Source organism: Scyliorhinus canicula, chromosome 15, assembly GCF_902713615.1.
Source record: "Scyliorhinus canicula chromosome 15, sScyCan1.1, whole genome shotgun sequence".
Lineage (NCBI taxonomy): Eukaryota > Metazoa > Chordata > Chondrichthyes > Carcharhiniformes > Scyliorhinidae > Scyliorhinus > Scyliorhinus canicula.
In genome coordinates this window covers 13,404,619-13,420,544 of record NC_052160.1, presented here as the reverse complement: position 1 = coordinate 13,420,544, position 15,926 = coordinate 13,404,619, and the positions used below count along the sequence as shown (strand labels likewise).

The 15,926-nt window shown below is 42.7% G+C and overlaps 1 protein-coding gene across 1 annotated transcript in view; it reads right to left on the bottom strand.

The window, feature by feature from the left end:
* usp7 (ubiquitin specific peptidase 7 (herpes virus-associated)) overlaps positions 1-15,926 on the bottom strand; it is an 84,123-nt gene that overhangs the window by 8,960 nt on the left and 59,237 nt on the right. The window contains 7 exon segments of the mRNA XM_038820353.1: positions 222-330; positions 1,798-1,865; positions 3,314-3,467; positions 7,627-7,727; positions 8,353-8,420; positions 8,498-8,590; positions 12,723-12,828. Of these exon segments, the coding sequence (XP_038676281.1) occupies positions 222-330; positions 1,798-1,865; positions 3,314-3,467; positions 7,627-7,727; positions 8,353-8,420; positions 8,498-8,590; positions 12,723-12,828 (699 nt within the window).

Below are 15,926 nucleotides of genomic sequence, written 5' to 3'. Positions count from 1 at the left end.
ATAAGATTGAAGATTAAGTTACTCCACAAATTTACTGTACTCCATAAAGAAAATTAAAAGTAATACATGAGGTTATCAAAAGTTTTTAAGCTTTGAATCAACAGTGATTGCTTAATTCTGAAATAGATGCAAGCAAATATACTTGGATTTGAAAATTTACCATCAATTCACCTCAAATCCTTGACACATGTGGCAGAGAGGTTGAGGACAAACATACTTACTTGCTGATAATAGAGTTTCTTTGGTTGCCTTGGTTTGAAGAACTGCAGCAAATCTCTAAGTGTGCCTTCATAATTATGCCGAAGAGGATTACCAGGCCCATCCCTGTAACTTTTAACAATAAAATTCTTTAATTTTAGGCATTAAGAGCACATTAATATTAATGATTTTTTTTCAAGAAGATAAATCACAAGTTTTAAGAACAAAAACTGACCCTTGTAAAGTATGTCGAGTGCTGAGACACAGGTGAAGGAGGGTAAATGTCATTACTTTTGTTTTACCGTCACAATTTACAAATCCTAATCTCACTCTGGCCATCCCTATTGAAATCATTGTCCTTCACTGGCAAATAATGAATTGACAAATTGCCTTACAAAACAAAACCGATTTATAATTTAAGTTGAGCATCCTACATTAGAATCAGGCACTTCAGATTTAGTACAGGGAAAATACTTCTGGATGTCTTCTCTGTCCTGTCACGTTTGACCACCACCGTTAAAATCTGTTACATTGTCATTTCTTTTGCCATTTCATGCATTAGGGGCTGTTTAGGCAGGGCAGCACGGTGGCACAGTGGTTAGCATTGCTGTCTACGGCGCTGAGGACCCGGGTTCGAATCCCGGCCCTGGGTCACTGTCCGTGAGGAGTTTGCACATTCTCCCCCGTGTCTGCGTGGGTTTCACCCCCACAACCCAAAAGATGTGCAGGACAGATGGATTGGCCACGCTAAATTGCCCCTTAATTGGAAAAAATAATTGGGTACTCTAAATTTAAAAAAAAAAAAAGAAAAAAAAAAAAAAAATTAGGGGCTGTTTAGCACACTGGGCTAAATCACTAGCTTTGAAAGCAGTCCAAGGCAGGCCAGCAGCACGGTTCGATTCCCGTAACAGCCTCCCTGAATAGGCGCTGGAATGTGGCGACTAGGGGCTTTTCACAGTAACTTCATTGAAGCCTACTTGTGGCAATAAGTGATTTTCATTTCATTTGCTGCAATTTTTAAGCTTAGAAAATTAGATATCAACTTGGGCTGAATTATGGTTAATTCTTTAAAACGGATGCTTGTGCGGCAGTCGACCCAACCTACATTATACACGAAGGACTTTTCCCCATCGACAAAGACAAATCTGGCTTCAACAGCTCAGGCTATATCCATGTTCAATTGAACAATGTCAGTTTAGTACAAAAACATGTTTGCGCTTTGCATGGTCACAAACAGAAAGTGTGAATAATGAGCATGCTGGTGACACTGGTGAAACTAAAAAGCTGCAGCAGATTTAGTTATTTTGCACTGCACAACTTTTCAATCTGTTTAATGGGGTGCAAGATTTTATTTTACTTTGTTCATCCTTTTGCAGTTCTAAGACCTACTTCTGAAATTGGCATGCGAGGTGAGATGATCAGAAAACGTCCAATTTTAAACGAGGGTTTTTTATTCCACCACCCACCAGGTGCTATTCCCAGGAATGGAAAAATAACTGAAATTACTAAGGATTGACAGCATATGGAAGTAGGGAAAATAAATAAATTCACTGATTAGAATCTATTTGAGAAAAAGTTACTGAAATTACGTAATCTTACCCTTGAGATTTGAAGAACTGCAGTAACATTGGGTCAGTATTTAGTCGCTGTGCTACTGTCTTCGCAACCTACCAAGGAAGAAAAAGCGAAATTTAAAACTGCTCATTTTTAGTGGGGGCACATTACAAACGGAATGTGCAAAGTAATGTCTTGTATCATAGTCAGGAAACTTTCATGGAACATTGAACAGAATAAATATTCTATTTCAAATCATACTGTAATAAAATCTTTTCAGAAACTTAAGGATTTGTAGCTTTAAATGTTTGTTAGAGCAAACCTATCAATAATCTGTCAAACTAAATTAAAAGGGCAAGTAAATGCAATCAATTATTTATACATGAATTGTATCTTTGCTGTTAAGTGAGATGCCAAAATAAATCTCATTCAACAAAACCTAAAATTGTACAATAGGGGAAGGGAACAGTCAGGCTTACTCTTGGAAAAAAAAATTGAAAACTTGCAACTCAGTGGGCTATATTAGCTTCTTTCGCTAAATAATGTCACATTTTGAAGCGGAAGGGAGCAGCAGCACATGATCAAATTATGGTTTTCTTTTTAGCCACGGGGAAGCGGAATAAGGCCGACTGCAATCACACCAGCCTGTCCGACTTCCAAGATTAGCTTCCAACCCCATATCCGCTACATCGCCACGGTTTTTTTACTTCCACCTCCATAACATCATTCGACTCTGGCCCCACCTCAGCTTATCTTGTTGCTTAAAAAAAAATACCCTCAGACTAAACTTGACTATTCCACTGTTCTCCTGAGCAGCCTCCCCCCTTCATCCCCATAAACCGGAGTGTATCTAAAATCCCATTTATCCATTACCCCCCGTGCTCTTGATCCACGTTGGCACCCAGTCAGAGAACAATGATTTGACAAGTCTCATCCTCATTTTCACCTTCCCCATAGACTTTGCCTCCATCTCTGGGAAATACATAGCCCTACAAATCCACCCCTGCAATCTCCCTACTCCTCTAATTTTGGCCTCTTGTGCACACTATTTTCATCATTCCCCCACTGGCAGCTGCACATGCAGCAGAATCTCTGATATTCCTTCCCTAAATCTCTTGTGCTTCCAAGATGCTTCTGAAAACCTGTCCTCGTGTGTGCCAGGGAGTTAAAATTTTGCTTTATAATCCTCCTGAAGTGCCTTGGGACATTTTAATGACACTTGTGCTTTACAAGTGCAAGCTGTCATTAACGGTATGCCCTAAAGTAAACTGAAGTAGTCACTTAAGGCAACCATTATGGCCACTTCCAAAAATCAGCTTTTCCTGAAGCAACCATTATTGTTTCAGTGATTTAGAAAATCTACAACTCGCATCATACATTCGTCAAATATACATGAAAACAATTGTCTATCTCTATGTTGAAATGAATTTCTAATCTAAATGGATATTATTTTACTGGTTCAATATGACCAAATTCGTCGCACTGGGATCAAGTGTTTACATTTTTTTTAGGAAACATATCTATCGCTTAACTCTCAAGTAAACTACCAAAGCTCTCGTACCTGAAAGTAGTTCATTCTATTAGACAGAGTGACCACAAAGCCCGGGTCATTGGGAATAGTCTTATCACAAAAGATGACATCAACTCGATGGTACAGATCTCGGAAATAATCTTTTGCTGTTGGTAACTCGCTCGAGTCATTTTCTGGATCATCCCTGAAAAACAGTCAGAAAATAATTAGTGGCTTCAGCTGCCCAAAAGATTTCTTCTACTCAAAGGGATGCCAAAATGTTCAAAACTAAACTTGAGCACCTGTGCTATGCTGTCACAAAATTTTGCATGGTTTGTGAAATTAAAAGTTAAAATGGGGTGGCTATGGCATAGGTTTTACAGTTTTACCATTAAAGGCAGTGCTTCTGCTTTATGTGAGCAGCATTAACAGTGAAAAAATCAAGGTAATTGTGGTAAGATATTATTGAAGTGCCTCCAATGTAAAGCATCACTTATTTCAAAAGTGTCCGTTGCACTTTCCAATGTGTTCAGACCTGCCCAACTATGTGAAATAGTTGCACCACTGTTAAATGGAGATTCGAGTACCAATGCTAGTAACCATGTAACTAGATGCACATTACGGGATAAAATTAATTTCTGCACATTGTATGGGTACCTTTGGGTAGGAAATGGAAATAGCAAATTATTCTGTGGAACTCTGCCGCAGAAGGCTGTCAAGGCCAAATTACTGAGTGTCTTTAAGACAGATATAGATAGGTTTTTGATTAATAAGGGGATCAGGAGTTATGGGGAAAAGACGGGAAAGGGGATTTGAAAAATATCAACCATGATTGAATGGCAGAGTAGATTCGGTGGGCTAAGTGGCCTAATTCTGTTCCTATGTTTTATGGTCGAACTTGTCAACAGTTTCTGTTCAGTCAGAAACAAATTGATAGCCGTTTTGCTTTTTACTGGTCAATTTCCTCTTTCATAGAATCCCTATAGTGCAGAAGGCCCAGGAGGTCTGCACCAACCCTCCGAAAGAGCACCCCACCTAGGCCTCATCTCCCAACCGTGGGGCAATTTAGCATAACCAATCCACCTAACCTGCACATCTTTGGACTGTGGGAGGAAGCCCACACAGACACAGGGAGAAAATGCAAACGCCACACAGACAATCACCCAAGGTCAGAATTGAACCCGGGTCCCTGGCACTGTGAGGCAGCAGTGTTAACCACTGTGCCACCTCTTAGTTAAAAAACTGGCAGAAGTTTATGGAGACTTCGGGCCATGACATTTGAAGACATGGCCATCTACGTGAGCATGATTAAACTCAGGATTGCTCATGCGGCCAGGGTTATTTAGCACAGATATTCAAGAGGGTTGTATGGCTGAAGGCAATTAGCGAGATGGATGGGGGCATGAACTGAAGATATGGGTGGCTTGAACTGTTGCTAGTCAACAATCACAGAATGGGTAACAGGATTTGGTGTAAGTAGGACAAGCAGATTGTGAAAGGCCAACCACGAGTGCATTGAAATAGTTAAGTCCACAAAAGCACAGATGAGGGGTTTTGTGGAAAATCAGTTGAGAAGTGGAGTCAGGTAACGTTAATGGCAAAGATGCGGCCAGAAGTTCATCTCAGGGCAAAATATCACACCAGGGTTACAATCAGTTTTGTTCCTGCCTCAGGACAGTTGTCAGGGAGAGGGATGAAGTCAAGAGCCAAGAAACAAGAGTTTGTGACACTTAAAAGCAAATGGTTTTGGTCTTCCTAACATTTAGCAGCAGGAAACTTCTGCTTCATTAGTATGGACGCTGAACAAGCAGTCTGATAATCCTGAAAAGCACAGGTCACGAGAGGAGTGGTGCTTGATGAAGAACTATGTCAGCAATGAGCATATGGAAAAGGACTGCAGTGTTTTTTGATGTCACGGTGGAGCTCGATGAGAAATGGCAGGAGCGGGAGGTGGCAAGGAAAGATTCTTACAGGACAGCATGCACAGGCAGGGAGTCATTGCAGGTGATTTATTGGCTCTGACTGGATACATCAGAACCGGGGGGGGGAAGAGAGAGAGAGAGAGAGAGAGAGAGAGAGAGAGAGAGAGAGAGAGAGAGAGAGAGAGAGAGAGAGAGAGAGAGAGAGAGAGAGAGAGAGAGAGAGAGAGAGAGAGAGAGAGCGAGAAATGGTGTGGCCTACCCTGACAATGGCTGCAGATAGATTGAAAAGAATGAAGAGGGATAATTCATCTTCGGTGACAGTCATTGTCTGGAACATTATGCCTGCCCAGTCACTAACTCATTTCCAACTCAAGAAAAAGGTGAAGGATGAAGGCAGCAAAGAAGAAATAAAATATGACCCATAGACAAGCGTACCAAGTATGAAGGAAATAGAAGATCAAAGAATACCCCATATTATGAAAGTAAACTGAGCTACAGACATTAGTTACGCAGTAAACAGACAAAGTAGAGATAGTTTTTCACAGAAACAATATTTGGGAGAACTAGCTCACACAACACTTGCAAACTGACATTTACTGATCTGCAGGCATGTATTGAGACTGGTAAAGCTATTGGCCAGTTTGCACACGGGGATGTGAATGCTCCATTGCGTATATTGAAGACCAAGATCAATAGATTATTAATCTGTCAGGGAATCATGGGAAGTGGGCAAGAAAGTTAAATTGGAAGATTAGTCATGAGAGTCAGGGTGCCAAATTGCCTATAAGAAATATGGCCCGTTTCTATTGCTCTTACAAGCTTGCAAGATTTTAATATAGAAGGACACCACCTTGCAATTCACTAAATTTAACCAAATTTCTACTCGAACAATACCAGAAACAAAGAAAATGAAGTAGTATTGGATGGTATGTGATAGTCCAGAATATATCTACCAACAATACTAGAATTCCATCCGCCAGCTAGTTTTCTGGTTTCCATTTCTCCCTCCAGCATGGAATAAGTACAGATTGCCAATTGTAAGGAGAAATATGTAACGGTTAGGCAATTTCATTACCCCAATGTGGAAGCAAGCTGTGGTCTAGAGCCTGTCACAAAGGAGCAGGAACTCTCACTGGTGTATTGTGCGTCTGCAGGATGGATTACATTTAGAGCTGGGGCAACAAATTTTGAGTTGAGGTAACAAATTTTGATACCTGCAGAATACTGGAAAAATTAGGTGGAATATGCTTTCAGCCACCAGATTTTTGGGGGGGTGGGGGAATGAAATAGTTACAAACATCCAGTGTCACTGTTTCCAGGTGAGTTTTCAATTTCTTGAAACATATTAAGAAAACCAAACTGTAGGTAGCATCACTATAATCTTTAACTAGAATATTAAGTTTTTGCAGAAATGCAGCACTCATTGCGGATCTCTAGAGAAGCTCCTCCCAGCTCAAACCACAATTATGTAGATCAACGATCCCAATAGTTAAATAAACAGCTTTGTGCTAGCCAATAAGAGTTAAAAAAGATCCTAAAGTCTCAAGTTGAATTGCTGACCCATACCCAAGTTAGCTGATTAGTGGTTCAGGAGTTTGGGCATGACAATTAACTTCATGGACCGCGCATTAGTTAGTTAGGGAGCAATCCCACACCAAATGCTATTGAATAACCTTTGCTGCAAAGTGCACTTATGTGGACTTTGACCGACATCAAAATCTGCCTTAGACACGATACCTCCCACGGTTGAGTAACTGTCCAAACAGTGGGTTATTTGGGTAATGCAGTTATATTAACAGACTCTTGGCACCTGTGGAATCCTGCCCCATCAAGTGGCAAAACCGTAGAAGAGGAAAATAAAACTGGCATGATAAAGGGCAGATTAAATATAGCATTTCTAACAAAATTGTCTGGAATTGCTATCCAAATTTAAATGGGCAGAATTGGCATGCTCTCTTGGTAAAATGCTTTTAGTATTTAAGAAAACAACGTGCTGTAGAGAAACTGTCTTTTACATAAATTTCAGAATTAATACTTGTGACTCGGGGCTGACGTACAATGGGACAATTATATGATGAAGGATATCAATAAGGATAACAACCATGACAAGATTGGAAGATTTCCATCATATTATTAGTTTTAGAAGAGTTAAATGTCTCATGGGTTGCCTGCTCCAGTCTTTCACACTGAATTATTCTGGAATAAGATTGCTCCTAATGCATTTTGGTGAAGCTAAATTAGTATTATCTAGTTATCACTTTGGTTGTACTTCTGTAGAAAAAAAAAAGAACCTCCTGCCATTCCCCAACACTTATATAAAGTGCTATAGATTTCTGGAATTTCGCAACTTCCTAACACAAACTAGAAAGGTGCACATCAGAACAGCAAAATCATACATTAGAAATTTGAGTTCCATTAATTTGCTGCTAAAGCATCACTTACTTCTGAAACACTATAATATCGCCATCCATGAGCTCATCAAGTGCTTTATCAAGGGACACTTCATAATCCTGAATTCTCTCAGTTAAATTGGGTTTTACTTCCTAAAGTAAAGAGTTTTACAAATTAATATAAATAATCACAAAACTAATGTTGCTTATTTGTTGGCAATTATAAAAGCATAAAAACAGTCAACCAAATGACTGTAGCTACATCATACACATACAAATGATCATGAAGATTTATATTTTATAATAACTTTCATGGATCTAAGCAGAACCTAATTCTTCATGACCATTTAAAAACCATATTTTCCCAACATTGTTTACATTGTGTGTGTGTGTTGGGGGGGGGGATGTCGAGAGAGAGAGAGATGTCGAGAGAGAGAGAGAGAGAGAGAGATGTCGAGAGAGAGAGGACGAGAGAGAGAGAGATGTCGAGAGAGAGAGAGATGTCGAGAGAGAGGGGGAGGAGAGAGACACATCACAAATGATCCTCAATTTTCCTTGTGACCCAAACAAGATACCAGTTCAGTATTGGAAATGGCTGTCCAATCAATATGATCTAGCATGGCCACATCGGTGACTAAATAATAGATCCAATTTTCGTTTTAATTTACATTTCACCAAATAAACTGTTTGAAGTCAAATTTTAAGCAAACGCATTTTTTTATTGAACAAATATTGCATTTATGTTTTACAAAATAAACTTGGTCATGTATTTTCATACCTCATAGAGGATAAGGTTAGTTCCTTGCGGAAACCCTGCTCTCTCACACATGATTGGCAGTAAATCACCTGCAAACAATGAATATAATAGTTAATTCTTTGGAATATCTGCACAAATTGATATCTGTATTCAGTTCTCAACTTACGTATTTTACACGATATAGGGGTGTAAATATGTCCACAGTAATTCAGGCTCCGAGTTTTGGGGTCGTACATCTTCAAAAATAACATTACATCATCTGAAGAAAAAACCACAGCATTACCATATTGCACATTTGCAACCAATTTCTTTATTACAACATGCAATTATGGAGCATTTTAACTTAATCCTTTAAAGGAATGTCCTCAAACAGGCATAAAAGTAATCAAGAACTGAAACTAACTTTTGCGCAAGTCATATAATCAACAGAACAGTACACGGTTTCTTTAAAAAAAATTAATAACCTTTTCCCATATATAAAATACAAAAATGCAAATATAGAAGGAACAGTAAAACAATACAAGAAAACAAGCCAAATCAACATTCAACATCCTTCCCCCACCAGCAGCTAACAGTGACCAACTCTTTGAAGTCAAGGATAAATGGCTGCTATCTCAGGTACAACCCTTCAATTGGCCCCCTCATGGTGTATTTAAATTTCTCCAGGAGCAAAAACTAACCTCACCAAACTGAGGCACTGGGTGGAATTGCCAACCTCCACCCCAGCAGGACTCGTCTCCGAGCAATCAGTGAGGCGAAGTTAGGAACATCCACCCCCGCACCCGCCTGCAGTTCCGGTTAAGTGCTATACCCCAAATATGGCTATCAAGGGACAGGGTTCAATCTCGGTGTCCAGAATCACCGACGTGTTGAAAAACGAGACCCAAGAGACTTCTGGTGGCGGCCATGAAGTAAGTCGCACATTCAATAACTCCCGCCTGAAACGGACTTTCGGACCTTTTTTCCCCCGATTTTTCTCGGACTTTATGGGATAGATCGGGGTCAGCATGGTTCAGATGACTCTCGGAAGCGCGGTGGGGGGTGAGCATGTGCTAAGTCGGCGGCAGCAGCCCCCCATCCAGGATGATTATGTGGAATGTGAGAGGTTTCATTGGGCCGGTAAAAAGGGTTCGCGTTTTCACGCATTTAAAAAGGGCTGAAGGCAGACGTGGCAATGCTTCAGGAGACACATCTAAAGATTATAGACCAGACAACATTGAGAAAGGGTTGGGCTGGTCAGGTGTTTCACTCTGGGCTGGACTCAAAAGACCAGGTGGGAAGCAATATTTATTACTAAGCGAGTGGCGTTTGAGGCTGGAAGAATTGTGGCAGATAAGGGTGGTAGATATATAATGGTGAGTGGGAAATTGGAGGGTGCTTGTGAACGTATACACTCCGAAATGGGACGATGTGGGATTTATGTGGTACACCGGGCACACATGACAGCGGCGAGGATGAGCAAGTTTTTCGGGGTAGAGGATGGATGTGCGAAGTGTGCGGGAAGCCCAGCAAACCATGTCCACATGTTTTGGGCATGCCCGAAGTTTGGAGGGTTTTGCCAAAGCAATGTCCAGGGTGCTAGACACACAGGTGGTGCCGAGTCCAGAGGTAGTGATCTTTGGAGTGTCAGAAGATCCAGGAGTTCGGGGAGTGTAAGAGGCCGACATCCTGGCCTTTGCCTCCCTGGTAACCTGCGGACAGATCCTTTTAATGTGGAGGGACTCGAAGCCCCCGAGAGTGGAGTGACATGGCTGAGATTCTCAGGCTGGAGAAAATAAACTTTGCCTTGAGGGTCAATGCTGGTGTTCTCTTGGAGGTGGCAGCCGTTCGTCGACTTTCTCGGGTAAAATTAAAATGTCGGCTGAAGCAGCAATCCGAATGGGGGTGGGGGGCGGGTAGGTGCAAGATGGTCGAGGGATGTACAGAAGGGGTTGGGTGGGAAATGTCTACTTTACCATGTTGATGTTTATGTTATTATTATTGCATTTGTTATTGTTATAAACATTTTGCAAATACTTAAAGAAAAATATTTTTTTTAAAAAGAAAAAGGAGACCCAAATTAGGGTTAGGTCCAAAACATGTGCGCATGGTTAAGCTGGCTCCCTCAAACAGCACTTGCACCGGTCCTCAATACCAGCAATCAAGCGACTAATTCTAGCTCTGGTCAGGATCACTGAACAAGTTCTGCCTTGCACACGAGGAGGTGGTGTTCACCTATGAAGGGCCTGACTCCACAACCCATCCTCCAACACAGGCACCCCAGCCCCTCCCACTAGGCTTTCACTCCCTTCACCGAACCCAGATCTTTCCACTAGATTCAGCCCATATATCCTGGACACACTCCACTCCTCCAACCACGTGCACCAAAGGAGGGTGCTGCCTCTGGGTTTGTCGAACAAAATTTCACACCTGAAGGTACCTTTTTTAAACAAAAATAAGTTCAGAGTACCCAATTATGTTTTTTCAACGAAGGGGCAATTAGCATGGCCAATCCACCTATCCTGCACATTATTGGGGTGTGGGGGCGAGACCCACTCAGACACCATCATACCTAAAGGTACTGAGAGCCCAAACATCATTTTCAATTCCTCCAGGCTGGCAAACCAACCCTCCAGGAATGGGTCACAATCTCGCCAGCCCCATCCCCTTCCACACTCCAAACGGGGCATCCAACCTCGCTGGCGCAATCAGGTGGTTAGCACAACTATGGGCCAGCCTCAATACTGACTCCAGTTTAAAATGTTGATGGAGTTGCCTCCATATTTTTACTTTGCCAGTGCGAATGGAAGTACGCCCAAACTGGACATCCTGTATGATCCAGACTTCACCTGCACCCAGGTAAGCCCAGGATCCCCTCAACATCCCAACACCAACTCGAAAAAGACCGGAAAACATTGGAAGAGAAATGGAAATCTTGGTAAAATGTCCATCTTAACTGACTGGACCCTACTGGCTAGGGACAAACAAAGGTTGTCCTCCCACCTCTGTAGGTCAGATTTGACCTTATTCACCAGGCTGGTATAATTCAGCTTGCTGAGTGGTGCCCAATTCGACCCACCTGGATCCCCAGATACCAGAAGCAAAAACGAAATACCCCAAGGATAGCTCCATTACTTGGGGGCTGACCAGAAAATAGTCACTCTTGCCCCAATTTAATTTGCTCCCAGCTTCAGTATCTTCATCATGGCCCCAAGTCCTTCACACATAACGAAAGATCATCTGCCTACAGGGATACCCGATGCTCCACTCCACCCCTAACTATCCCTCACCACATGCCTGACGAACACAGGGCAATGGCCGATGGCTCAATCAATATTGACGCTCCTGCCTCACTCCCTTACGTAACTGAAAAACACCAAACTCATGGAATTTGTATGAATGCTGGTGAAAGGACCCTGGTACAGCACTACCCAAACTTCTCTAAAATAGTGAAGAGATACTCCACCCTATCAACCGCCTTTTCTGTATCTAATGGCACAATTATCTCTGGCTCCAGCCCCGCCGCCAGGATAAAAACCAAGTTCAACCGTTGCCACACACTGGACAACAATCTTTGGTCCTTTTCAAATCCCGTCTGATTCTCCCCAAGCACCTCTGGGAGGCAAGATTCCAACCTCAATGCCACAACCTTACCTAACAGATTAGCATCTATGTTAAGCAGTGAAATAGGATGGTATGATCCGCTTTGGCAGGATCCTTGCCCCTTTTCAGGATATGGGAGATGGGTGTCTAACCAAGTGTCACAGGAAGAGATCCCCAGGACAAAGAATCATTGAACATTCCCATCAAAAACTGGTCCGGGAACCTCTTGTAAAATTCCACTGGGAACCCGGTTTGCATCTGTCCTATTTAGGGCAGCAGGGTAGCATGGTGGTTAGCATAAATGCTTCACAGCTCCAGGGTCCCAGGTTCGATTCCCGGCTGGGTCACTGTCTGTGCGGAGTCTGCACGTCCTCCCCCTGTGTGCGTGGGTTTCCTCCGGGTGCTCCGGTTTCCTCCCACAGTCCAAAAGATGTGCGGGTTAGGTGGATTGGCCATGCTAAATTGCCTGTAGTGTCCTAATAAATGTAAGGTTAAGGGGGGGGTTGTTGGGTTACGGGTATAGGGTGGATACGTGGGTTTCAGTAGGGTAATCATGGCTCGGCACAACATTGAGGGCCGAAGGGCCTGTTCTGTGCTGTTCTATGTTCTATATTGCTGTTCGGACGTCCTCTAGACCCAATGACAGCTCCAGCTCTTCCCACACTTCCTGCTCCACCTTGGGAAACACCAAGCCCTCCAAAGAGTTGGTCATCCCCTACTGCTCCTCTGACAACTCTAACCTGCAAAGCCTCTCATAAAAGGTCCAAAATGCCCCCATTTTAAACAATATATGGTTAATATGGACTTACGATCTTTATCAAATTTGGGCAATGTTGCTCCACTGGCAGCCAACTCTGGATCTACTGTTTCTAGAAATATTGTCCATGGGTTGTCATTATCACTCAATTCAATCATCTAGGAGGAAAACAAAGTTTGGCTTGTTAAGACTACATGGATCTCAAAAGTTTACTTAATGTTGCATAAAAACCTTCAATATCTGTGCACTAATAATGCACTGGCTTTAGATCTGCAAATGGCCTAGGTTCATGGTGTACGATGTAGTATTGAAGGCACTAATATAGCTCAATGTATAAATATTATTGATCTCCTATCATATTGCTTCAGAGGATAAGGCAGTTTATAACTGAACCGTTCCCAATTGGTATTAAGGTGTGTTGCTGCGAGAACAAATGTCTGGCTTGGTCTGTCCCTTCAAAAAGGGCAAGTCTATCTTAACCGATCAGAAATCTAATCCATACCTCCTCTCTGCACGACAGTTAGGGAGTAAACAAAGTTAAACAGGTACATTCTGAGGTCAGAATATATTGCTCAGGAAAGATGGCTCATAGTGAATACGTGAGCTACTTAATGTGATTCCCTGTTTTATGAGTCAGTCAATCATGCACACGACAGATTTGCCTGTGCAACGCGGCAAGATGCAAATATGATGGTTATTTTGAGCACGACCAACTACTTTTAATAATTTACTCCCCTAGCCAGCAATAGTTACACAATAATCAGGATACCCTGATACCAATGATTTTTCCTAATTAAGAGTACAAGAATTGCTGGTTCTCAAGTGATGCATGGGTTTGTGAACAAATTTCACACGCAGTGTTTTAAGAGTGAAGATATGGTGCTTTTAATGGAAGTCGCATGAATTTCCACTTCAAAGATGCCCTGGCTGTAGATGGCCAAAGTAGTGAACAGCTGAGAGATTGCAGCATTATCATGGGTTCTGTTAGAAGTGCTTGAATGATCTAGTGAGGGCTTGCTGGAGAATGGCATGCATGGTGTGGTGGCAACCCTGCATGTATGATTATGGTATCCATGTGCAACTGTGTAGTACAAGGGCCTGGCATATCACAGGTTAATGTGTGACAGTACAGTACTGCTCTCACTGATGAGAGAACACACAGGAACCACACAGATAGTCAGTTTAATGCTGGACAAGTGTTGTGTGCATCAGAAAGCATGAAGACAGCTCCTAGCTTGTACCATTTACTATATCTTCGTAAAGATTTCCAACAAGTCAGTAAAGACTTGACAGTTAACCCATGTATGACTATGTAGGCTTCTTCAGACCAACAGAACTGTACCCAACACCACACACCACCAAGTGGATAACCCCTGCACAGGAATTCAATGACAATCCAGGTGTGCATCAAGTCAGAGGGTAGCATCGTAACAGAGCACCATGGCCAACCATTAGTGCCTGCTGCCATGACAAGCATGGATGACTGCCTGCAGTAGGCTTCCCAGTGGTGCAATGATTGCCAAATGGCAGTGCCTTATGATTAGCAGCACCGGTGCAGGAGTATCACATTGTCTGTGTCGCTGCCGGAGAGCTCAGGATGAAAAGGAGTGGAGACACATGGGTTGTGGTTTGCCCTTTCTTCCTCACAAAGATAATACAGATGGAAGCAGCAGCAACAGAGATTGGCACAGTGACAGCGGGCCAGACTGACAGAGGGAGACATGGGTGTGGAGCCCAGAGATGTGATGGCTGCAGATGCAAATTGTTCATACATGTCTTTTCTGTGGCAGTGCAATAGTATAGCGCCTTGGTTAGACTGCACCTGGAGTATTGAATACTTTTGGTCTCCTTATCCAAGGAAGGATATACTTACCATAGAGGGAGTGCAATGGAGACTAATCAGACTAATCCCTGGGATGGCAGAAGTATTACATGAGGAGAGATTGAGACAACTAGACCTGTATTCCCTGGGAGCTGCCTAGAATAAGAGGTGACCTCAAATTTACACAATTGTAGATGTAGACTGGATGTTTTCCTTGGCTGTTAGTCTAGAACCGCAGACACAGACTCAGTACAAGGGTAAGGCTGTTTAAGACTGAGACGAGGAGGAATTATTTTCACTCAGGATGCTGGTGAATCTTTGGAAATCTTCAGCCCAGAGAGCTGTGGAAGCTCATTGAGCATGTTCAAGGCAAAAATCGATAGATTCCTGGATACTAATGACATCAAGGGATATGTGGAAAATGGTATGGAGGTAGATAAGCCATGATCTGTTTGTTGCCATCAGTGTTTCCTCTGGATGGCCATTTCCTAGACCAGTAGTATTGCTGTTCCCCCTCATCAGAGGTGTAGGTGTAATTAAGAGAATCATTCAATATCAGTTCAACTCTTGGCTGCCATGTCAAGTTGTGCAGAGCACAGATCACCATGACATGGGAAGTGCTCGAGGGTCCTAATTGGAGTGCTCCCCACATCTGAAGTACATTTTCAAAAAGGCCAATTGGCGGGTCAATGGTCACTCATGTAGTTAGATCTAGTGGCTGTACGAGTCCTCTGCCTCGATGTTCGTGTGTACAGATTCTGAGTGAATACTGCTTAGAACTCAGGATTTATTCAAAGGTTTTATGATTATGCAAATATGTGCAACACCTGGGACTGTGAATTGAAACTTCCCAGGAATGTGACACACTCTGGTCGGATATTTTTGCAGTGGCCGCATACGGTCTGCACATTGAGCGAGCGAAAGATTTTCCTGTTGACAAAAGAACCTGGCTGTTCAAAGAGAGTCTTGAAGGCAAACCACATGCAGCCCAGGATCCTCTAGACTCAACAGAATCAGGCTATAGTGCTGAATCAGACTAGAACCTGACATACACTTTGCCCTCGTGTACAAAACATCCATCAATTCTTATGCTGTTATGGGCTGCAGGTCGAGAGATCCCAGACATACCCAGCAGATCCCTGGAACAACTCTTCAGTGAGAAGGATGAGCAGCACAGCCATCTCCACTACCACAGGCAATGAGTGTCCACCACACCCCAGTGGCAACAACTCCTCCATCATGTCACATAGGTCAGCAACCAAGTCCATGAAGCTGAACTGCTGTCTGCAGACTCTGTGCTGACCTGGAGTATTCACTGCCTCACTGTCCTTCTGTGCTCTCCAGCACAGCATGTTACTGATGATTCTGCCTATGACCACGTGTCCATACGGCTTCTCAAACACTCCCTCGCAATATTCTTGATTGAAGGAGGCA